Source organism: Apus apus, chromosome 5 (assembly GCF_020740795.1).
Source record: "Apus apus isolate bApuApu2 chromosome 5, bApuApu2.pri.cur, whole genome shotgun sequence".
NCBI lineage: Eukaryota > Metazoa > Chordata > Aves > Apodiformes > Apodidae > Apus > Apus apus.
In genome coordinates, this window is record NC_067286.1 from 49,288,519 (window position 1) to 49,314,112 (window position 25,594).

General features: G+C 35.0%; 1 protein-coding gene across 4 annotated transcripts in view; it reads right to left on the reverse strand.

Moving 5' to 3' along the window:
* Positions 1-339: 339 nt before the first annotated feature.
* The window catches only part of TRIP11 (thyroid hormone receptor interactor 11), a 32,079-nt gene continuing 6,824 nt past the window's right edge, over positions 340-25,594 (reverse strand). For 2 of the 4 annotated variants that reach the window (XM_051620429.1, XM_051620431.1), the window contains exons 6-20: positions 24,949-25,114; positions 22,867-23,232; positions 22,126-22,166; positions 21,109-21,309; positions 17,046-20,075; positions 14,918-15,058; positions 14,442-14,635; positions 12,767-12,930; positions 12,327-12,430; positions 11,884-11,983; positions 7,336-7,417; positions 6,535-6,649; positions 5,877-5,999; positions 4,467-4,611; positions 340-2,269 (exon numbers count right to left, since the gene is read on the reverse strand). In XM_051620429.1, coding sequence (XP_051476389.1) covers positions 2,061-2,269; positions 4,467-4,611; positions 5,877-5,999; positions 6,535-6,649; positions 7,336-7,417; positions 11,884-11,983; positions 12,327-12,430; positions 12,767-12,930; positions 14,442-14,635; positions 14,918-15,058; positions 17,046-20,075; positions 21,109-21,309; positions 22,126-22,166; positions 22,867-23,232; positions 24,949-25,114 — 5,181 coding nt within the window. In that variant the 3' untranslated portion in view covers positions 340-2,060. Of the gene's footprint in view, positions 2,270-4,466; positions 4,612-5,876; positions 6,000-6,534; positions 6,650-7,335; positions 7,418-10,336; positions 10,449-11,883; positions 11,984-12,326; positions 12,431-12,766; positions 12,931-13,015; positions 13,072-14,441; positions 14,636-14,917; positions 15,059-17,045; positions 20,076-21,108; positions 21,310-22,125; positions 22,167-22,866; positions 23,233-24,948; positions 25,115-25,594 lie in introns of those variants that run through there. The other 2 variants (XM_051620430.1, XM_051620432.1) reach the window with 2 other exon arrangements.

Here is a 25,594-nt window from a genome sequence, read left to right on the forward strand (position 1 = left end):
AGTCTAGGAAAGAAGAGAGAGAGAAACAAGGCAATGAAGTTGTTCTACACTTTTCAGTGGGAAGGTACTACCTGGAACACAGAGCACGTTTATTTCTACCAGTGTAGTTGTGGAATAAACCCTAGAACAGAAACCTATTTTCTCCATAGTTCAACAGGCCTACTAGGACTTATGGACTGAAGCCTCTTTTATCCCTCCTGTAGAGAATTTTCTTATCTTCAAAGTAGCTTAATGAGAAACTCTGGAGTTCTTCAGTTCTTTTGCTTCAATTTAGATTTCCCTCCTCAAACTTGTAGCTTACCATATAAATGGAGTTGATTTACTGCATGCAGAAACAAATGGTCTTACCATGTTTTATTTATTGGCATGTAAAAAGCTTCCCAGAAGAGAAACATGTACATATTAAGTTCTCTGTAATTAAAGAAAAAATATGCACAAAAGTTAAGATCAACTTAAGTAGTATATTCAGGGAATAGTGACCAGCATGAGTCCATTTGTAATGTATAATATATAAGCCACAATTAAAAAAAACTAAACACCTCCTCCTGCTATGGTTCACCAAAAGGCAATTTTATTCTGAAGCAGCTATATATCCTTAAATAGACATGACTACAAGAACAAGAGAGACTGCACAGAAGTAATCTAACTTCAGCTTTCTTTGTATTTGTTATATAAAAAAATAAGGTAGGTATTCCAGTCCAGTTTAAATGAAGATGTACATTTTAAGTACCAAACTGAAATATTCTCAGTCGAGGTAATTCCAAATCCTCATTACATTTATTACATAATGCAGAATTTACTTTGGTACACTATGTGTGGATGTTATTCCTTCAGAAATCAAACTGCCAAACTAATTACCTGGTCTATAATGCAGTAAAAAATTTAAACCAAAAGAAATTCAATATTTGACCTCTACATAAATAAATGCAAATATTTCTTGCATTATTTAGGTTGATTCTGTACAAGTTTTGGAAATTAATTTTATTTAAATATAACTCTTACAACAATTAAATCCAGTATCTTAATGAAAATGAGAAGTAAAGGTTGACAGTTCTAATATAGAACTTGCACAATAGTTATTTTAACACTGACTAAACAAGGAATGGCATATAAAAAGATTTAGAAATTACACATTTAAAAATGAAAATGCTTCATCTCAGATTCACTATGAAGATGACTTTTGCAAGACTACTGTTATCCTTTAGAATGCAACTTCATTCTTTACCTGCCAAACAAAGTGTACAAGTTATCACACCAAAATTTACAAAATAATTGACTTTACCCTTAGTCTTACAAAGACCTATTTACACTTTTGAGATAAGTAAGCATCTTCTTCCCTTTAAATTCTATACATGTGTTCAAGCTTTAAGCCTATATTTAGATCTACAAAATCCCACAAGATAAAAAATCTCTCAAATAAACATCTTAGACCATTAGAGTACAATGTCTTTATAATATGAACCAATCTCTTGCTAAATTACCCACTTTCATTACATGGACACCACCAGAAAATGAAGCACTCACTTTCACTGTTAACTCCTTGGTGCTGATGGGTTTGATTACTGCAAGCAGCTATTAGGCTGGGAGGGAGAACAAACCAAAGTCATTGTGCAAAGAGCTGAACACTCCCATACACTCAATGGCTCATTATTTGCAGTTTGTGTAATTCACTGAACCCTTTGTGGAACAACGAATCTCAACACCAAAGAGTTAATGCTGTTTATGCATAACTGAAACAACTCACACCATTAACTAGGGCTTAAATTCAGTTTGTGTTGCTACAATCTAGCAAGAAGACAGATTTTTTTTTTTCCCCCCTCAGTTTAAGATTTAACCCACACCCAAAAGAAATACCTGCTGTTTATAGCAGGCAGCAGTTACTCATGCCAACTATTAGAATTTCCAAAGCACTGGTTAGTTTGTTATTAAAAGAAGAGCAAGGTACAATTGCAAACAAGTACGTGACTTTTTACAGAAGGCCTCATTGTGGTAAATTATATACAGCATAGTGTTCTCATTTTCCTTAAAGTGCTTATATCATTGTATTGATTCAAGATCACTTATTGTTTTAGGAGGTCTTTTAGTACAGCACCAGCACTAGCATCAGGGGACACTGGTAGTGGTGTAAAAGTAGGCAATGCATCAGAAATAGGTTTCATGAGCAGATGTCCAGAATTACTAGCAGGTGTTATGAGGGGCACTGCTGCAGAGCGAGGAGCTAAAAATGGATTTGCGTCTGGTCTTCTGCTCATTCCTGACACTCCAGAATCTGAAATGTAAAAACAAAAAAAAACCCCAACAATCAAAAAATCCCAAACCAAAACCCAACAACAAAAACACTTCCTTAGAAAGCTTCGTAAGTCTACCCAGTTTTCGGGCATTTGTTCACAAACAAGTTCTACAGTTGCTTATTACTTTTGCAACATGAAAATCTCATTTTCTTGCCACAGACTGTAGATGATCTCATAGATTTTCACTGTTATCTTCTCACATCTTGGATCTCATCTGCCATTCCTTTTGCTGAACAATTCCTATGTCTACACTTTGGGTCACCAGTTACAAGGCTGACCTAAAGATCAAGGCACTCCAAGGACCTGCCAACTTTTTTTTTAATTATTTTTTTATATTTTGGGGCAGAGCTTGACAGTTGGATGCAGTGATCTTAGAGGCCTTTTCCAACCATGACAACTCTGTGATACTGTGCTTGTTGGCAGCTGAAATTCAGTAATAGCTCAGGCTACCCAAAAGAATCTGTTGATGTCTGTGACAGCCTTTGCCAAGGTTCACTTCAGGTATGCCATGTCAGACAAGTCTTGCTGACTGCAGCACTATGCCAAGGTGTAAGGGCCCTTGTGCATGCACTGCAATGCAGCACACAGGTAGGCTTCCCACCTCCTGCTGTATTGGCACAGCTTCCCCTGGGGCAGCCCCAAGAAAATCTCTAAATAATCATCATGGACAGCAAGTCACAACTTTGCCTTGAGGCAAAGCTTAATGTTCACTCATTGCTCAAATTCTAACAAACTTTAGTTTTAATGAAGAAGAATTTAATAAATACTTTAAAAAAAAAAAAAGATTAAAAAAATAAATCTAACAGTCTACTTGCCCCTCCTCACCTTCCTCCATCAAATCCTCACTCAGCTCCAGATTATAACCTGTTCTCAAGGTTAACACATCAGGTTTAGTGCAGAAACTACACTGACATTCCCATATAATACCAAGTGTTTGGATAGCTGATTTTATTCAGGTGTTTTTGTTTAAAAAAAACCCTCTTTCATCATGTAAAAGCATCAAAATTCTCATAAATCTGTGTTCAGGACTTTGAAACTGCTACCACATGGTTTATTTCTAGGAACAAAAAACGTAAAGCGCCCAAACAATTAAAGGGATACATATAATGGGTGTCTAGTTCTACAAGCCAGCACTCTAGATCCTGAAAGGACCCAAGAATTTAGTTTCTCCAGACAAGGAAATTGTTGGGGTTTTTTGCCAAGTAAAATAGATACTGTACCTATTATATAACTGTTGTAGTACAAGGAAGAAAAACAAAAACAAGATCAAACTTAATTTAGGTTCCTTAGAAAAATAAATACTGCTTTCAGAGATAAATTGGTATTTCAGAGTAGATATTTATACTATGTAACATTCAACTACTTTAGGTGAATTGAAAGTTGTTTTTTAGCATATATATCCCTCTGTAGATCTGTGTAATACTGAGGGTTTTGGTTTTGGCTTTTTTTAAGTTCACAGTTAAAAGTTTCAATCCATACACACTTCCACAAACCAGCAGGACTCTATTAAGGTGAAGTCTTAAATGCACATAAAAAAATTAAGTACAAACTGGATCAGTCAAACTGAAGATTTGGGTGTTACTGAGACAACAGTGCAGAGTTCCTTATAGAATCGGGAGTACAAAATCAAATAATTTCAACATACATAATGTAAGCATAATTGTTCTCTGCTGTAGAAAAATCAAAGTTCAGACTCATGCACAGCTTACAGAGATTACAAATCAGGCCATATAATTAACCAATTTTATTTCAGTCCTCTCTGAGCAACTAGGTTCTACACACCAGAGAGGCACTACAAGGTTGGTATTACTTGCATTCTTCACTCAGTGAGACCCCACGCTGATCAAAAGGGATGCTGAAAATGAGGGCTGGGTTCACTGAGAAACCATATGGAGCTGTCTGCACTGCATCTGTTTGGCTCTAAAAGATGCTGTTAAAGCTTCAGGGAAATTGGTCCCTCTAATCTTCTGTATTGAAATTTTAAGGAGCAGGTTATGGTAGCAGTGGGAAAGGGGGGTGGGGGGAAGAAAAAAAAAAAAGAAAATAAGAGAAAGGAGAAAATTAAATTCATAGTTCACAAGTGAGAAAGCACAGAATAACTGAAATTCCCTTGAAAATTCCACGTTTAGTTATTTATGCTCTCCATAATGATTCAAATTTTCTTTCAAATGTTACCTTGCATTTGACTGTTGGATGGAGTACTTGTGGTTTGACCAGTTCCTGCTGCTCCTAAAGGTTTCATATGGACAGAGAGTTTGGGTGGAGGAAGGCTTGGGCGAGATTCTGTTTCAAGGAATTTCACAAACAATTCTGAAAAAGACTACAAGAAGCTACTAGTTATTATATTTTACTGATGATCTGTTGAAAAATATGTAAGTTAAAAAACTATATATAAAAGAAAAAGCTGTCAACAGCCTCCAAATAATTCTGTATTGGTACTTAGTACTTGGTCCTGAGTAGTCCTTAGTGAGTTACAAGGAAATTTATTTTTAAAATAAACAGGTTTTTGTGTCTCAGTAAGTGGTATTTATGCAAAACTGATAAACTGTACAGATAACACTTGTACTTCCACCATGGTTCCATCACTGATATAAGCCAATTGTTTCACAAATCCCACACTGGTACTGACATCACAGGATTTCCTTGTGTCCATGTTCAACTCACTCCTCCAGAAACATATAAATATGAAACATTTCTTTTAAAACACATTTCTTTCTTTGACAAAGAGTCTTGAATAAAGGAAGCATGGAACCATTATGGTGTCAGTAGCATCACAAGATAAAATTTTGTTTAGTAAAGCCTATGATACACACACAAAATATTTAATTTTCCTTTTTTACATCCGTATTTAATCACATCATAATCCTCTGGTGGCCTAGATGCCTGCATTATTTTAGTGGGCAAAAAGCCTAATCCCTACACTTCAAGATAATTTACAGGAATCAATTCTTAACGTGCTTTTCTATCTCAATGAGCAAAAAAACCCGAAGTTAATCCTAAAAGCCCAATCCCTCAGTGCTCTCTCTTTGAGTGCATGATTTACTGGTCTCTAAATGGAAAGTTCCATAGATTAACTGCTTCCATGGATGACATTGTGAGAACTGTTGCTTTACAGAATTTGAAAGTTTCAAATATCAACTTTATATGCTGCACTTAAGAGGCACTAGCTGCAGCAGCTGAGTAAGCTTTTCAATAGAAATTTAAAGAACATATACGAAGTCAGTCATCAAAATAAGACATCATGGTCTTCTATACTGTTGAGTACTGCAGAATTCAAGACTCTTACATGTATTTAAACTCCAGCACTGCCAATTTACAAGGTAAAGTCCACACTGTAAAAAGTCAGTGAGCTCAGGGACCACCAGAACAGTAAATGTTTCTGTATTAGCAGAACACTTCCTATTGTATAATTTTCATCAATGTCTACATACTTATAGTGCAGAAAAAACCCCAACTTATGCCAAAGCAGTTGCACAAAACAAAATACGAAAGATATAGCAGCATCAGTAAATGAAGCTCAATATACTGATGAGCCAAACATCAGCATTAATCCACTCAAACGTAACACGCATGATTAATTCTTACACTGTTAAAAATGTTCTGATGAGTTGGCCTCAGAGGTGTATTAGGGACACTCTTTGACCCAGCTCCTCCACCAAGCCAGCCAGTCACCCATCTTGTAACTCCTCGTTGGTCTTCAGATAATAACTAGAAAGTATTTTTTAAAAAAAGTTAGGAAACAAAAAAAAAACTAAGCAGCTAAGAGACTGTTACATTGTGCTCATTATATTTATTCACAATAACTAGATAGGAATCCTACAGATAAATAAAAGCTTTTATTACTGTCAAAACCTTATTACCTGCCCCCAAAAGACTGGCAGAGGAAAAGCTTGGCTATTTAAAAATACAAGCCCCACAATATATAGTGGTACATATAAAACTGGCTTACTTTTCTGTAACTGACATTATTACAGATATTCTATGTAACAGCACAAAGGTAAATACCACCTGCATTAGCATTCCTCAACAACATGAGATCCATTCTATTAAAATAATGTTATCAGAAGATTCTATTAACATCAGCATGTTCTGCATAAAAAGATAATTCAGATGAGAGAACAAAAAACATACTTTCCCCACTAGAAGTGCAGGGCCAGTCATATTTAGTTCAGTAGCAAGTGGCTCTATTTTCAGGTAATTTTCAGAAATCAGAAGGGAAGTCTAGCTTTGTGCAAAGTATTACCTGATCAAGTTCTTCCTTTTTTATTCCCAAGATACTTCCCATTAACCTTAATACCTCAGGACGTTTATTTTTTGGAGTATGAAAATGTCCAACAAAGAGATTCCTCATCAGGAGCCTAGAGAACAAAGAAGCTTGTTATACAATCTGCTCTTACACAACAGCTGATCCTGTAATATTGATGCATTATTTCCTCACACTCTTGTCTAATCTACAGTAATAGAAAAAAATAATCTAATACAAGGAACTAAAAGGGTACCTCATCAATTTCCTTCCCCTACAAGTTACATTTCTTACACAATTAGCGTCACTTTGGACAGTATTAGAAACACTGTATGCAGTAAGGTGAAACTGAATTGTATGTGAATAAGTTTTGGCATAAATAAAACAAGGAAAATTTGCCTATCCTTCTTTCAGTGTTTCAGTTCTAAGAGATTTAAGAAAAAGACCAAGGAAGAGGTGATGCTAGCTACATGAAAGGGTTTGCTACTCACACATTACAACAGATAACTCATTCTATCTCCATTTGCAGAGCTCATGCTATTGAAGTGCAATTCTACTTAAGAAACACAACAGTAATTCTAATGTATATACAAATTAGGTTTACTGATCAAAATGACTATTTACAACGACCAAGCAATTGGAAAAGGTCTAAATAATGAAAGTATAATTGCAACATCATATACAGAAGAGCAGTTCTGAATTACTCTTGCAACTATGTTATTAACCTATCTGTATATCATAACACATAGTGTGAGGAATAAAACCCCAAAATGTATATCGAGTCTTTCATTAAAGACTTACTTGTCTACTTTTCCTTCTGTGCTGTTCATCAGATTCATTAGTTTATTTTGTACATCTTCTAACATTTCTCTTCTGAGCTCACCTATAAAACGTTATGGCACAGCAAATAAAACAAAAATGGAAACTTTGAAACTTTGTTGCAAAATTAATAACACACATTTTAAAAGGAAAAAATGGTAATATTGTGGGTTTTTTTTTTAAAAAAAAACAAAATAAGATGTATTTTTTATAAAAAAGTGTCAATTTAGCTTACGATTTTAAATAATAGTTACTTAAAATTTCTACAACGATACTCAGTGCTAAAGTACAGAAACAGAGAGTAAATCAGACCTGATTAACTGCTTTGTTCCACCTAGATAATAACAAAACTGGAAAGAAACTCCTGATCAAGGTCCTGCAGTGGCAATCTTTCTCATAGTCTGACCAAACTGCATGTTGGCATCAGGTCTTTTGAGCTCAGTATTTAACATCAAATATTTCCTAAACAAAGATATTCTGCAATATACTACCTTTGAAGTTATTTTTTCCTAATAAAATAATAATTAAGCCTTAATCACACAAAAAAGCTTGACGAATAGATTTATAACATATACTGTCAATCTGAAGACCAACTCTACCCTACAATTAGATTAGCAGAAATTGAGCTTTTTCTCCTCTCTCTCCATAAGGCTTATTTTCAAATCCTATGGAAAAACTGCAAATCAGCTTAATTTCCCTAGCATTTTAGCATGAGCCCAAGAACTGCTTGTTAAAGTGCTTAATTTAAAAAACAAAACCCACCAAAGACAGGTACAGGAAATATTTATCTTGTAGTTAATTTCTAAAGTCTCCACATCTTGGTAGGAAAAGTCACTTTTATAAATTTTTATGCCCTTCAAATCATCTGGGATGCATGAAAAACATTCCATTCTAATTTCCATGTGACTTTCAATCTAATAAATGCATGCCACAACCACGCTGACACAACATGGTTCTCAATTAACACCAATAATTCCATGAGAAGCCACATAGAGTTTCAGTATATATGTATCAAAGAGCTATGCTGTGAAATGGATACAACTTAATATGTCCTGTTCAAATATTCCACATCTTTATATAAACAGTTGAGAAACGTTAATTTTAGAGAGTACTGAGTAGAACAAACTAGTTTGGGAAAATTTTTATTCAAGGAACATTAAGGACTAAGCTCCTCATTCAAAACACATTAAAAACCAAACAAAATATATATTATATAACAATACATCTTGTAACAACTACATCCATATGCACTGAAATCCATTCCAATAATGTGACTGCACTTCAGCACTCTTCTCTCTCAGAACACCAGGATGAGACACATGAGAATTCATCTATGGTTTCAAGGTTTAAATTTACTGAAAAATATGCTACTTTTGTAAATGTGGTTAAACAGGACCCCAATGCTCAAAGGAAAACATTTGCAATATAATTATGGAATGATAAGAGTTCTAGGAGGATACATGGAAGCTGAGTTTTTATTTGTGTCTCCACAGAGTAAAAGAGAATTTAAAAAGTTAAGCTACTAATGTCACAAGATGAAAAAACAGCATCTGAAAACAAGTTTCAAGTAAATGTCCTGCTGTTGCTATTGCTCTACAAAGCAAGACAATGGGGAGCTTCCTTTTCAATTTTTATTCACATGATGAATTTTAGAACAAATGCATTAATAATTTCAATGAAATGTTACTGTTGTTTTCTATTTTGTCCTGGCAAAAAGATTTTATATCAAAGAGGACCAAGTTTTACGGACAGCTACACAGCTATATTCAAGCCACACTGACTATGCAACTGTATCATTAAATGTAACTTTTTAATAGAATACTTCCTTCTAAAATAGAATCTTACAGTTGAAAAGGATTTAAACACGTACTTCGTGCGTATGAAAATAACGAATAACAAAGAAGACCTGAGCCAAAATTCAGTATGGACTGCTGTAAACCAGACATTTGCAACAGTCTCCAATAATTTGTTAACCATTTATGGCAATCCAGAAAACTGCATCTGGTACATCTTACACTTTTCCATTAAAATCACTTCTCCTGCCAAAAAAATCCATAAATAAGTCCTTCAAAAGATTTGGCCAACAGAACTATGTCTGGGAATGTATTTGGCTTATTTTCAATAAGACATTATATGTTTTCTTGTGTAAACAGAGACAACTGAATGGTCAATTTTTTTTTTCCTCAATAAAAATGATGATTTATTCTACAACAACATTAAAGTGCTGTTTCCTTAATGTGGCAATCCCTTTTCAATTTTTTTAACAAGTAAATCACTTGCTAGTACAATATAGCTTGATAAAATACTGAGAATCAGTTTCTCCCCTCCTGCTTTCATATGCCAAAGTTTGCAAAATCAGCCAAAAATTAAGAGCTCCCCATTTAAGACTGCCCATTTGCCTATGCCAAAATTTCAATCTAGGGTGTTTGAAAACTTGTGCTGTGAATGTCTTGTGAGACAGAGATACACTGATCAGTCAATTCACAACAAATCATTATTTAGTTGCACATTCATGTAGCAGCTTAAAATCTAATTTAGCTTGTAAAATTCACATGTGAACTCAGGGAGTGCTCTGATGATGCCCCGTGGATGCCAAACCACACTTAGACACAACTGAATTTAAGTAAGTGCACATTCAATAATGTAGTAGAAAAGTTGTAACTTCTTTTGTAGAGTTCTTGCTGAAATTGTGAAGACTTTCAAATTGCTTTTTACCTCAACTATGTGATCATAAGTAATTATGATTTAAGAAAATATTGTATATTTCAATAGTAAGACAAATAATAGTTTGTAAGTTAATAGGAATAATTAGTTGTGTATGTTTAGAGCAAGAGTTACCACTGCATCCAGCAGAGATGATGTTTCAAGTCTTTCCCCAGCAAGCCTTAATTAAAGGCAGTCACCCACAAATTTCCCACAGACATGGGGAAAAAAACAAACCAGAAAGTAAGAGCTATAAAGTAACCACAGAGAATGAACAAACCTCTGCTCTTTAAGTCCCTTTCTAGAGCTGCTTCAGGGACTAATCGTAAGTTTTCCTCCAATTTCAGATTTCTCCCATGTGCTCAGTGAAAGCCTGACCATAACAGAGTATGCTGCAGTAATAGCAAAATATGGTGACACACAAAAATACAGAAGGTAGAGAAAGTGGGACTCAATTGGGAAAATTGGAGAGGAAGAGTTAGATTAAGGCATTTATAAGCAAAAAAAAATCCTAACATTCCCTCAGCAGTCAGTACTGTTAATAAGTTCACCCATATCAGACCTGTCATGCAACTAGACACAGAAGCAATTTTCCCTCTTGGTTCAATGAAACACTGCATCAAAAAAATACAAGTCAGGGCTGAGATGCAAGTACAAAAATCCAGCAAAAATTCTTATTAGTCCAAAGTCCTGCTTTAGCTAATGCTATGACTCCATGCTCAAGAAAACTAAAATTAATGCAGTAATGATGACCATATGTTATTCATATAGCTATCTTGTCATCTCTAAGTGAGGTTAATATTTTCCATTTGATTAGACTCAATAGCGTAAGGCCATAAAACAGAAATACACTGAAATTGTACCAGTTTTTAGTAAAAAGTTATTCTGCCTTTTAGGCTTTCCTACAGTTTTAATGCTAAATGTGTTCATGAAAGAGAAGTCAGTGCATCTCTTACGGAATTCATGTTTCAGTGGTGTCCTAAAGAAGAAAAAACAAACAACAAAACTCCCTGCCAAATCATCTAGTCAAGCCTCTCTGCTCAAGCAGGGTCATCTACACCAGACTGTCCTGGACCACAGCCACTTCGTTTTTGAGTATCTCCACTGATGGACATTCTGGGCTACCGCACAGCTCTTGGAAACCCATTCCAATGTCTGACCACCCTCATCGCTACTATTCTTCTTTTCCAAAACTGTTTCTTCTGTCAAATTCCTCTACCATCTGGCCAGGTTTTGTCTTCAAATCCAAAGTAATGACATTCTCCCAATATCAGAGTACTTGATCTGAGAACAATATGGAAGGCATTTTTCTAAATATAAGAAATCAAGGAGCTTATTTTAAATGAGATCCAAAAACACGATATAAAGATGTGTGTCCAAGACCTTCCACATAATCTCTTCAGCTAGTCTCACATCTGTGGAAAAGCTGCTCCTTCTACACCTCTAATCAACATCATATCCTCCCTACCTCATGGTGTTTCTGTGTCTATGTCAAATACGGTATTTACTTACTTCAGAAAACGTGACAAAATTTGGTATATTACAAACTTTTTAAAAATACACTGAAAGAGCTAAATGAAGGGCTTTGGTATTTACTGAAAAGAAGAAATCCTCCAACTACTACAGGGCTTTCTTTTGAAAAAGATCCCTATCAGAAGGCAAACATACTTTTAAAAAAATTTCTTTATAAACTAGGAACTCCTCAAAAGGTGGCAGAGAATTACTCTTTCCCTCACAGGAGATACATTTTGGTAAGTTTCTAGGAATAATATTGTCTCTTCAGCTGCTTGGAATGTTTTAAGCAGAGATTAAAAAAAATGTAGTTACCTTCTTTCTTAAGCTCTTCAATCTGCTCCTCTTTGATGTCAAGCTGTTCAGTGAGCCTTGATGCTGCATCCAGTGCAGCATTCGCCTCTTCTAAACTTTCCTGAAGAAAGGGCAGGAAAGAGACAAAAAGAGAAGCAGAGGAATTCACTGTCACAATTATGCTAATACAACACAAATCAAACATAACAGAGACTTCAATCACTTGTTCTTTAGAACAACTAGACTGTAAACATCTGCAGAAAACGGGATGGTCAGCTGAGGAAGGCTACTTTGCTGACCTTCTTTTAATGCCTCCCTCTCTTCCAGGGAAGAGAAATTAACTACATAATTTGATGACAGATGAATTCTTAGACAGTAACATTTAACACAGCAGATATAAACAAAAAATTCAGTCAAGAATTAGCATTCAGTTTCATAGTGTTCAACTTCATTTCTCAGCTCACCTGCAGTGATACAACTTTTTCTTCTAAGTTTTGTGCTTTTTTTCTCCATTCTGCAGTCTGTTTTTGGTGTTTCTCCAGCTCTGCCGAATACATAGCTTTTTCTTCTACAGGGTTAAAAATACAAAACAAAACAAAGCTTGTTTCACAACATGTAACCTTGTATCTTTTTGGGATACAAAGCTGCAAAACCAAAAAATTATCATATCCAGTCTTCATGAGGTAGAGGCGGAATTCAAATTTCATAAATGGGATAGTGACCATCAGTTTTCACAGGGCCAGAATTGTTTTTATATGTTTTTTTTAAATGACAACAGATGGTGAAGTTCAAGCTATCAAAAAGGAAATTAGGTATCTAAATTTGAACAAGCACTGAAGTATGATTAACTACTCCAAATGAAAAACACTTGTTGCACTCTTTGCTGTTTCTTGACAAAACTTACCCTGTTGGAATTGCTCTAGTACCATCTGCAGGTTGGCCAGTGACACTGCATACTGCTTCACTTGGTCCTGTGAGATGGTGAGCTGTAGCATAGTTTCATCCCTCTGCTTGGAAACCAGGTTTAATTGCTCTTGCAAAGATTCAACTTGCAGATTAGCTTGATGACTTAATTAAAATAAAACATTTTATTTATGAGGACAGTAACAGAAGACATCACAGAGCAAACTGAATCCCAGAAAAAATAGCCTACCTTTTAATTTTTCAGCTCAATTTATAAAAATGAAGGCAATTTTCTTCCTAGTACCTCTATAAAAAAAAACACCAATGCAACAAAAGATTTTGAAGAAGTCTGGTAATAAAATTTTGGTAATAAAAAATCCCTAATTTTTTTTGGAAGTGCATTATAAAAAGAATAAAACAATAATCGTTGTCCATTATTGTAACAGCACTTTTACCAAAAGAATATTCAGTGTCTTGCTAATTGTTTGCTTCAATTACTACATGAACCAATTGGTCTTTTTTTCCAATTTTACTTTTAAAGCCAGCCTTCAAGTACTCGGTATATCCTGCTCCATTCTGACCACTGAATACCCCATTGAACTTATTATGCAAAATATCACCAAACTCATTTATTCCTATGCCAGTCTTTTTAAAGGTGGGAAATAGGCAGTATTTCTTGAAATATATTTGACAAGTTTGATGAGGAATTAAGAAACATTCTGATGCACAGTTTTTACTCAACATTCTCCAAAATTTCCCATTTACTCCACAATTTTTCACAACCAATTCCACTCAGCTCAGAAATATCTTTGCTGAGAACATTATGAGCAGAATCCATCTTTGGCACTTAAAGAAAACCGAAAGACTGAATCTACACATATTTTTAAATTAAAATACTTTTTCACTTGGACAACCATGACAAGATGAAAAATGAATTCACTTGTCCAAAGTAAGCAACCTTCCTTTAAATAAAACAATATTAAAGAAGCCAAGACAGGCATTGAGTAATTTTAATACTTGGGTTTTCATTATCTAGCTGAAAAGTATGATTATGGCAAATAAATAAAAAGCCACAATTGACTCTAGCATCCTGGATTCTGTTACTCATGAGAATTTTCAACGCATCTTGATATTTATATATATTTTTTTATATACATATATACACATATACACACACACATATATATACACTAAAAAGAAAAAAGCTTACAGCCGTGTGTACTTTCCATGGTATCTGGTATAAAGTAAGGATGCATACTTGTCTTGAAAGCAAATCACAAAGCTCAACAGTCACATCTGTGCACTGAAGTGTGTAAGAGTCTTTCAAACTGAATGAAGCCTTGACTTAAAAGTCAGTTAAGTCCATCTTTTTTGACATGACAGACAACTAAATTGGTGGGTTGAGGAATTTTTCTTGTTTCTACTTCTAAGAACTATTGAAGATATGAGATTTCAATAGCTGCTGCTGAAAAGACAAATATCTTAAGTTGTCAGCAGTAGTCAAATATATTTCAAACCACCTTCCTACTTTAGAGTGACAAAAGTTCATACATTTTTGTTTTCTCAAGTGCTTAGCATGTTCCAGAATGGTATTTTGGTAAAATAAAGCCATCAGTACCAGTTTAGAGAACTGATACTTACAGCCAACGCCACTGCTGTATAAATTACAAGAATACCTGGCATTCTCTACTGCAGTAGATGAGGACAGGAGTTTTTCTTCCAAAACCACAACTTTTTTCCGCAGCTTGACCTCTCTGTCTTCTGCAGCTAAAGCTTCTCGTGTGTAGGAGTCCTCCATTTCTAACAGGTGGTTCCGTAACCGCTCCAGCTCCTGATTGAGGCGCTGCTCCTTCTCACGTAAATGTTGTATCTGTGCAGAACACACCCTAAGTTGCTCGGAACATCACAGAACCACACAGAATCACAGAATGGTCATGGTTGGAAAGGACCTCTGAGATCACTGAATCACCTTTCATAAAAGCAATTTAAGCAAACATAAAACATGCCCATTGAAGCAAACTGATACACATGCAATTTTAAATGCTTTTTACAGGCGACTGCTACCAAAAATAACCCAGAAAGCATTACAGATGTGATTTCTTACTCTTTTTTTATTTTATTTCTTGCTACTGTAATTTATTTGGTGGTGTACCTCACTCTGCAGGGCATTGCTCTCCATTTGCTTCTGTTTGAGTGCTACCATTACTTGGTCTCTCTCTTGCTGGAAAGTAACAGCCTTTTCCTGCATTGATTTCACTTCATTTAAAAGCTGATTCAGTTCTCCTGTCTTGCCCTGTTGAAAACACAAACAGCATTTCAAACATGGGAAATAGTTTTACCAAAGGAGACACAGTCTTTGCCAAGAAGAGCATAATGACAATACCGATATAACAGAGTAAAGGGCAGAACACCCTAGATCATAGAAAAACATTCGGCAAAAACATTATTTTGAAGTTATTTCACTCACGTCACAAGACAAAGTAAATGCTATTGCTAAAAGACACTACAGAGATGCATTGTCTTAACTGACTGCTGTGAACAGATACCTACCTGTCTTTAAACAAGAGACATGTATTATGTACACATCAGAGGTCTCTGATGCTTCTGTACTTGAAAATGTCATTTTTCCCACAGTGTCTGAAATTTGTTCTCTGTGATAAAATGTTTATTAAGCCATGCCCGTGTAAAGCATCAGCCTTGGTAGGTGAACCTGTCCAAACTTAAGACTGAACACATGAAATCTTTAAAAACAAACCATAAGATAACCTCACTCCCAAATATTAGCCTTCAGTCATAGCAACGTCTGTCATGTTTTCAGATGTCAAATTTCAATGAATACTGTTCGCAGTATAACAGATATACTGTTCCAAATTTACTACAACTTTACATTAATTAGCATATAGAGGAAAAGTATATGTTACACAGAATTCACAAATACACATGAATGCACTTTCAGTTACTCAAAACTTTTCAGCATGCTCTTTACCTTGGTCTCATATGCTGTCCTGAAAGCAGTTACATTTATTGAATATGAACACGCAAGCAAACCTTCTCTTTTATGTTGTATTATCTTCTGACACACACACGAAACACAAAACTATTTGATTACAATTTTTTGTAGTTCTCCATGTCAAACACAAAGTGTGTATCAGGAACTTCTCCAATTTGTGCAAGAAAAATGTCCAAATGTTCCATGCTTGAGACACTGAAAGCCTAAGCCACCCACGAGTGCAAGTCTGCTGGCCAAAGACATGCAACACAGAGAACCTAGCCAGACAATGCTGTTTTCCTCAAGTTAGAACAAAAAATAAATAAAACAAAAAAGTAAAAGCATGAATTTGTAAAGTATTAGTACACTTCAGATGGGCAAGACTGATGAACACAGAAATTCTCAAGGATAATTCAAAGCTACCTTTCACAATGTAACTGTGCTTTCAGACAGTAAAAATCCTCATTGTAAATCTGTAATATTTCTTTAGAACGGGATAGGGAAACCTCTACTACGAGCAAACGGAGCTAATCATCTGTCCTCAGTCAAACTCCTCCAAAAAAATTAAAAATCAAGTTTTTCACACATATGATGTTAAAGTTGAGACTTCCAAATTGTAAATTTAAGAAGACATATATTATTAAAGGTGATTCAAGTTTTGCTTTTCCAAATGCATTACACTGCAGATTAGCTGGTAGTTTGAAAATGTTTCAAAGAGATGTGAGTGGAATAAGACACTGAAACATTGCTCAGGGAAGGTGTGGATGCCCCCTCCCCGGAAGTGCTCAGGCCCAGGCTGAACGGGGCCTTGAGCAGCCTGGCCTAGTGGGAGGTGTCCCTGCCCATGCAGGAGAGTTAGAACTAGATGATCTTTAAGGTCCCTTCCAACCCAAACCATTCTATGATTCCATGAAAAACAGTAGGGGAAACCATTTAGGAAAATTTGTCCTGCTGGCCAACTCTGCAAAAGTTTGAGCACTATACAGTAAAAATAGTATAGGACACTTAATGAACAACAGGGTTAAAGCAAAATATTAAGCAGCTCTTCAGGAAATGAGCAATTTCCAGATAAATGAAAAATGTAGCTTATGGCTACATAATTAACAGATAACACTGTACAGCACTCACCTGCTGATTCTGAATTTCTCAATTTTGCAGGGTGATGATTTTTCTTGTGGTATAATGCAGTAAGGAGACACATGGATTTCTGACAGCTAATTGTTACATATACCAAAAATGCATTACCACATGTCTAATTTTAAAATATATTCATAAATATGAATGTACATACCTGTTCTTTTTCTTTCAATAGCTTCTCAAAAGCAAGAGCTTTCTCCTTCATTGAGTGAGACTCAAACTCTTTCTCTTTCAGCATCATTGAAAATTGCATGTTAGTTTCCTGAAGTGCTCGGAACTCTGTTTCTTTTTCCCTGCACCTTGCAACTATTTTTTCATTTTCTTCTTTCAGTTTTCGAATATCCATTTCTAAAATTAAATTTCTTTCTTTAAGATTTGTCACAGCCTGCTTCAAAACCTCATTTTCGTTTTCTTTGTTACTAAGATTTTCACTCACAGACAGTAACTGATCACTTTTAGATTTAATTAATATGTCTTTTTCCCTAAGTGATTTCTGCAAGACATCATGTTTTTCTTTCATCTGCCTCATCTCTGACTCAGTCTCTTCTTGACTCTTTCTTTCAATCTCTGATGCTGTAGCCACAGAATCAGATAATCGTTGATTATTTTCCTGAAGAGTCCTAATAGTTGAATCTTTTTCTTGCAACTTTTTTTTCAGTTGTTCCAACTCCTTTTGAATGAGTTTAGACTCATCACTGAGTACTCCAGGTGCACTGTATTGAGCACTCGAAAGCTGTGAAACAGTGGAAGCTGTTGCCACAGATGGTGCAACCAAATCAAGTTTACTCAGGAGAAGATCCTTGGTGTTATGAAGCTGTCCTATGCTATGTTGAACTTGTGCTAATTCCTGACTAAAACTTTTCAGCTGTTTCTCATTCTGTTCATAAGTCTGAATCAAGCCATTATAATCGACCTGCAACTTTGAATTACTATCACTTTCAACTGAAATTTGTGCTTGAAGTCTGTGTAACTCCTCTTGGAGGTGAGCTGACTCATGCTGCATGTTCTGAACTGTGGTTATTACTTGCTGCTTCCACTCTTCCATCTTCTTTACTTGCTGTTTTAGTTTATCACGTTCTTGTAGAAGTTCCTCAAACTGGTTAGTGTTAACACCTCCTGACCCATTATCAGTACCTGTAGTGGATGTCTGTAGGACAGTCAATAAGGTTTGGCATTTTTGACTAAGAGCATCTATTTCAATATCTTTTTCTCGAATGATACGGGATAAATTCTGAATAGTTTCTCTAGACATGTCTTGACTGCTGTTTTCAGATCTATTAGATAACTTTTGATTCTCTTCTTGCAACCTTATCAAAGCTGCTTCTTTAGCAGCAACTATATCCATGATATTATGATACTCTGTTTTTAACTGACTGTTTTCTCTTGTCTTTTCACTTAGAACTGCCAGTACTTGTTCTCTTTCCATAACATAAGCTTGCAGCTGCTGCTGAAGACAAACAACATCCTGCCTATAGGAAGCTGAGGAAACTCTAGCATTGAGAGCTTGTATTTCTAAATCCTTCTCTTGAATGATCCGATTAAGTTTGCCAACTTCATCCTTAGACAACTGATCAATTTGATGGCTTAGAGAAACATTCTTTTCATTTAGAAGCTTAATCTCCATCTCCCTTTCTTTGATACCTTTCACCAGTCTTTCAATTTCAGCTTTAGATAAGTCATGTTTTTCATTTCCATTTTCTCCATTAAGAGTCTGAACTTTGGTTTCCTGAAAGAGATCAGAGGAATCAGTCTGAATAATCTGTCTCTCTTTGTGCAACTGAGTTTTAATTTGTTCAATTGTTTTCTGCAAGTTTTTAATTTCCTCATCTTTCTCTAAAGAAAGTCTTTCATGTGTGACATTCATTTGCTCACACTGAAATTTAGACTCATCTATTTCCTTTCTTTGCTGCTGCAAAGACTGCTGAAGTTGCACTGTTGTTCGATTCTGATCTTCTATTGTTTTTTTATGAACTTCTATTTCTTCTTCAAGATTATTCCTTATCACTTTTAACTGTGTTACCTCACTTTCAAGTTCAATAATAATATCTAGAGTTTTAGGCTCAACCACATGCGTAGTAGATCTACTCTGCTGATCCTTAAGACGCTCAATTTCTTCTTTCAAATGATTATTTTCTTCCTTCATGACTGCAAGATTTCTGTCTTTTTCCTCCAAATTCTGTTTTAAGACATCTTGCTGTTTTGAAATTTTCACATGCTCCTCAAGTTCCTGCTTCACCTGTAAGGCTTGATTTTTAAATTTTTCAATAAGTGCCTCTTTTTCTTTTATGAGCTCTGTCAACTGCTTCTGTCCTCCTAAGCTAGTAGTCAACATCTCTTTTGTTTCTTGATGGTCAGTTTCCATCTGCTCAATGGTCCTTTGAAGTTCACCAATTTTAAAGTCTTTCTCTTGATTGAGTTTAACCAGGCGCTCGTGTTCAAGCTGCAAAGCAGTGGTATCCATACTACGGGCGTTTGATAATTCCTCAATAGTTTGCTTATACTTATGTGCTTGCTCTAAAAGCCTCTTTTCTGACTGGTTTAATTCACTCTCTAGCTGTCTTTTTTCCATTTTCAAAGCCTCCACAAGAGTGTCTTTTTCCAAGTAAACTTTGTTTTTCTCAGAAATTGCATCACTTAACTCCTGTTTTAGCTCTTCAACCGCTGCTATCAGCTTCCCATTTTCTGTTCTGAGATCAGACAAAGATTTCTCTAAGTCTTCATTGAGTTGTTTATTTTCTAAAATGTCATTCTGTAGTTTTGCAATCTCTGCTTCTCTTTCTTTCAGAATCAGATCTTGACAAGGGTAGTTAGACTCCTGATTACTGTTCGTTAACTTGCTCAAGGACACAGGAAGTTCCTCCTTTCTTTCTTTTAGTCTCTGCTGCAATTCTCTGATTTCTTTTTTATTATGCAAATTACAGTCCTGGGATTTCCTTAATTGTTCCTGAAGATCTTTAATATTATCTTGAAGCTGCTGCTTACTTATATGCAAATCATTAAGTGCATATGAACATTTGCTTAGTTTTTCTTTCTGACTATCTAACTCCTTAATAGCTTCCTTCTTCTCAATTTCTAATTCTGATACTTTCTTTCTTTCAAAGTCTATGTCAAATTTCAGCTGTTTGATGATGCTATCAGTTTCTGTGTGTTGTTTTGACAGCTGCTCTTTCAGTGTAATCATATGCTGAAATTAACGCAAACAAGAATTCATTAGGAGAGGAGAACCAGCCAAACTATGCAATTTATTAACTTCTATTCTCTAAACAATAAATTTAAAACTTGAAAAATAAAAAAATTCAGAGGAAACAAAAATGTTTCCTAGTTGCCAACTTAAGCTGGCAAGTAGTAGAAGGTAGTTAATACTGAACTAATATCAAATAGGGATAGATTATGTTTCACTAAAACCAAGAACATCACCTCCCCCCAAAGAAACCTAACCAAATCAAGGAACAAAAAAAGAACTACCTAAGAAAAAAATTGTTGGAATTTGTCAGGGTAGCTGGAATGGGTATGCAGCAAACACTCACTACTTAAAAATGGGGAAGCACTGAATTTAAGATAACACATTGCAGAAGTGGATGCATATCTGTATATTCTATTTTCAATTTATTGTTTGAGCTTATTTTTAAACACACTTCCTACGATTCAATTCATAGGAAAACACTTTGTTTAATTCCACAAAGTAAACAGATATTGAAAACAAATGGTTTGCAACTCTATGTTTACAGGTCAAATATATCAGAACAGTGACCAAAAGGTATAATTCAATTTCGATTGCATAAAATCAGTGACTTTTTTGCACCACAAATGCATACTTAAAAATTGTTAAAGAAAAAAAATTATACACATAATCATTCATGATATGCATACCGTTGTAAGACAGAGGTCAAAATATTACCAGAATGATAACCTTCAAAAGTCCTGCATGGAAAAATCTGGAAGTATTTAACTGGACTTCAGAAAATAACACCCCTTATGGATAGTTGACATGCCATATTAATTCTTTGTTGATAATAAGTGGCTTTCTTGCACTTCATGTCACACTGAGACAGTAGATATGGACAAACAGTGGTCCCAGTAGTCTTTTCAGGGCTTAGTGGATAACTTGTATTTCCCAGGTATTTATGTTCAAAGATCAACTTAAAATATAAACATATGCACGCACAAATCTAAACATTCATTTTAGCACTTCAGTAATTAATTGCAATATTTATTACCTGAGTGGCTTCTTGATTCTGCTTGTCTAGTTCTTCCAGCTCTGCTATTAATGTTTCTCTTTCAGCAATACTTTCATTTAATTCATGTTCTTTCCTTTCCAGATCTTGTCTTAACTGATTTAATTCTGAATTCTCTTTCTCAGTGTACGCAGAAAGAATATTCTCATTTGTATGTTGTGCACTTGTCAGTTCCTTCTCTTCCTTAAGTTAAAAAAAAAAGTTATACTTTTCCTTGCTGAAATTTATAAACTGTTTAGACTTGAAATTGTTTCTTTTTTTATCTTCAACAATTAAAAGCAAAGCATGCATTTCTCTGTTAGAATCTCTAAGCCTACATGAATCCTATCCCAGTTTAAAAAAAGGTAATTTTGAAGTATCTGTCTCTACCATTAATACATGCATACTTATTTTCTCATCTCTTAAGTTTAGTCTACAAACTTCTGCACAAAAAGCCATGGTTTGACAAGCAAAGTTATATCCTTCTCTGAGGTATGGATCTACAGCTGGGATAAACTGAGATACCCTAAGCATGCAGTATGCTGCACAGTGAGAGAAGAAATTTTAACAAAGAACAGCTGAATAACATGCTTACAAAATATACCACGGGAACTCTTGAATACATGCAAAATACAGAAGGCCCCAGTTCAAAAATACTACTGGATATGAAGTAAAGTAAGCCAAATGTCTCTAGGTTGAGTTTATAAAGGACTAAGTCAACTCTGCCAAAAACTAAGGTGTGTTCCAAAGAAACTGTATGCTCTCAGCTTAAGTAGCAATGGGATAGGGGGAACTTCACAAGTTTTCTTTATGAGTGCACTGTGGAGTTTCATAAGTCAAAATGTATCTATGAATTCCACATGTAATCATAGAATTAATCTATAATAACTTCCATGATTACAGTGTTCTTTATGTAGAAGTGTGAACGCTCAAAAAAAAGTATAGTGACAGAAGCTGTGTTTTCCATCAGTCACTACTGTTACCAACTTTTTTGTTGGATTAATTTAGAAATTGCTTTACCTGATTTAAATTCGAGAGTCTTGCTATTTTGTTTTCTGCTTCTGCAATGGAAAACAAAACCACATGATTTTACTACTTTCCAAACAAAAATAAACCCAAATTATTCTCCCACTTTCCCCCAACAGAACTCTGCTGTTCAGAAGAGAACAGTTTCACAGTACTTTGTGATTCTAAACATCACTGCTGTGAAATACTGTACCATCAACCACCAACAGAGAGCAGAGCATTACTTTTACAACCAAGTCCACACTATGAGGACTTTGATACTACAGTGTATCAGTTATGCAATATTAGAAGATTTTCTACATACAGATCTACTTCTTAAACATGTTTCAGCACTTAATTTAAGAAGACATTAGTAAGACACTGCTGTTAGGCACAAAAAGCATAATTCTAGAATTTAAACAAACAACTTACATTGAGGCTTACTTTTAAAGAACTAAAAGTCTATCAAACAGTTGGCAGACATTACTCACCTAATCAGAAACTCTTATGATAATCACACTAGTCCTAATGATGTCATCTCCTTTTCTGCTTAGCCTTACCCTCAATGAACAACCCTTTTCTAAAGCCGCAACCTTTTAAATGCACATAATCTCATATCTCATATTCAGTTGTGAATTCTTAAAATAAATTCTGAACTTTAAAAGAGAAAACCTGTAAACATATACTAAAAAAAAAAAAAAAAAAAAAAAAAAAGAACCCCAACCTAACCCCCCCAAAAAATCACCATCTCTGTACCTAACAGTGCTTGCTGTAGTCTGGTAACATCTTCTGGTAGTGATGTCTTTGATTGGAGCTTCTTCTCCTGTTCTTTCAGGAGAGCATCTTGCTCTGCAACAGAACTTTGAAGCATACTAAAGTCAGATTTAAGATTTTCATACTCTTGCGCTATTTGGATTTTTTCTACCTTTGCCAACTCTTGTTCTTTCAGAAGAATTTTGTTTTCTTCTTTGGCAGACGACAACTCATGATTTACTTTTCTTAATTCATCTTCTAGGTCCTTTACAACTTGTAGCTCTTCTACTCTTCCTCCTTCTAAACTCTGAGCATTTCTTTTCTGTTCACTAATTTTAGAGTCATCCATGGTATTAGTACTCACACCACCTAAAAAAACCACAACAGATTGTTTGCAATATTATCCAAAGCCAACACTGTAGATCTTTTACTTAAAAGTCTCTTCTTCCACTCTCCTGACAAGGGGGGAGATAATCTAAACCAAAGACTTGATCATCATCACCAGAAAACTTACTTAAATGGAACTAACATTTAAAGCAGTGCTATACATATTACCTTTTTGATAAAGCAGCTTTTTAAACACTTACACATGACTGGATTGAACATTTTTTAAAACTTAAGTGGTTCAAGACATACATTGTTCATAATTTAATTAAAATATACTTTACCCCCATCTCTCTTGGTGGGGAGATAACGGAATCTAATTTATCAGGATTTGGAACCCCTCAATTTTCTAAGAATAATTTATCAAACCCCATCTTATTCAGCCTAATGCAAAATCCCTGTTTATAATTTTATTATTGCATTTCCAAGGTTTGCTGAATGGATGTAATGAAGAACAATTTGCTACAAATTAGTACATCATTTGCTATATGATGCACAATTTTTTTTTCACCTAAAAAGCTCATTTTACAGAGCTGATGTTTTCACAGATCCACCACACTATCATGACATTGATAATTCCGTACAATTCTCACAATGTAATTTCCAGGTAAGCTACAGAGAATAAAAATGGGTAATCAAAAATGTACAGAGTAAAACGTTAAATGAAAGCACACTGCTTGTGAATTCATTTCAGTCTTAGCTCAAATACTCTCCCCTGCCCCAGTCTATGATACGTTGTCAAACAGAAGCAACAAACAGAAATACAAAATACTTCAATTTTCAACTTCAACTATATAATTCAACTTTAACTATATCATTATACTTCAACTATATAATTATTTGAAAGTTATGAACAGCATTTAGTTTACAGTTAACTGCAAATTATACAGGATTTTTGCCTCTGCCTTCATTAAATTAGTCCTGCTGATGTAAGTATGTGCAGTATAGATAGTACGTGCAGTAAATGGCAAATTTACAATTTACATCTTAACAGGCATCCAGTTTCAGTAAATACCCTATAAGTACGATCTTAGAAACTAAGGGGCACTTTCCAAAAGGAGTTTTCACTCTTTAGAATTCCAAGTTTCAACAGATAATAACAGAGGTTTACACTCAAATCTAACATATTTGTGCAAAGAAGTCCCTAAAAAAACCCTAACTGACAAGATTATTTTTATGGAATATGAAATACCTACATGACAAAAAAATACTCCTTGTAAGAACTACTGAGCTTCTCCTGCCATCTAGTCACACAACAGACTAAGACATGATCCATATGGCAATCTTTGAGCTTTTGTCAAGTAAGCCAATTGGCACATAGTACTTCTCACTAAAATTACTTTTGTGCTGAGATTTTCTTATCTTCAACTTTGTATGTCTCACTCAAACCTATCTTCAGTGCAAGTTAAAAGAACACGAAGGGTAGAATTTAGAGCACAACATTCGGTATATATAGAAAATGACCCTCTAGACTGACAACTGTCAGAGGATGAGATGCCACCATTCGAGTGTTCAAGCCAACCACTGTGAATAGAGGACACTAGGATATGCATGCGTCAAACATGAAGCTGAACTAAAGATGAAATTCAAATTCCTGAACATCATGTATTTGATACCTATTACAGTCTTAAATACACATTCAAGGCTTTAGACAAAACTCACTGTAAAATAAATAAAAAGAAATCATCTGATAATAAAGACCTTGCTGTAACTGATTCTCAAGTTCTTCAATTCGCTCTTCATATTCACTCAGCTCTTCTCGGTGTCGACGACTGATCTCCACCAGCTTCTGCCTGTGTGCATCCTGCAGTACTGAAAGTTCATGTTGATGTTCATCGATTTCTTTACTTAAATTGTGTTTGAGCTCCTAAAAGTATCAACAGAGAAACAGAATGCCATGAGTACAGAACCTTAAGAAAAAAATTAAGAAAAAAAAGTTTCTGTAGCCAATTTAAGGAATATATTAAAGGATGTCTCACAAAAGATGTCAAGTTTCTTGGCTTTTGTTGCTTTGGCTTTATTTAAACATGCTAAAAGACATTCCTTTTTAAAACATGTTTCTAGGAATAGTATGCTCTACACAACAGTGAATACTAAACCAATGTAGTGGGATTCCCTAGGATGTATTCCTAGTAACTTTCAAGGATGGCATGCAAATCCATATTTTGCATCTTCAATGAAAAAAAGGCAAGATGTTTTTGAGAAGGGAGAAGAAATTATTTTGTCTATCTACAATTCAGCCTCATTAAGTCATCAGCAGCTTCTGAAACTGATTTGCTAATACTAACGTCATTCTTTTAAGCTTACATACTCTACAAATGAAATCCTATAAATACCCTTTCTCAGA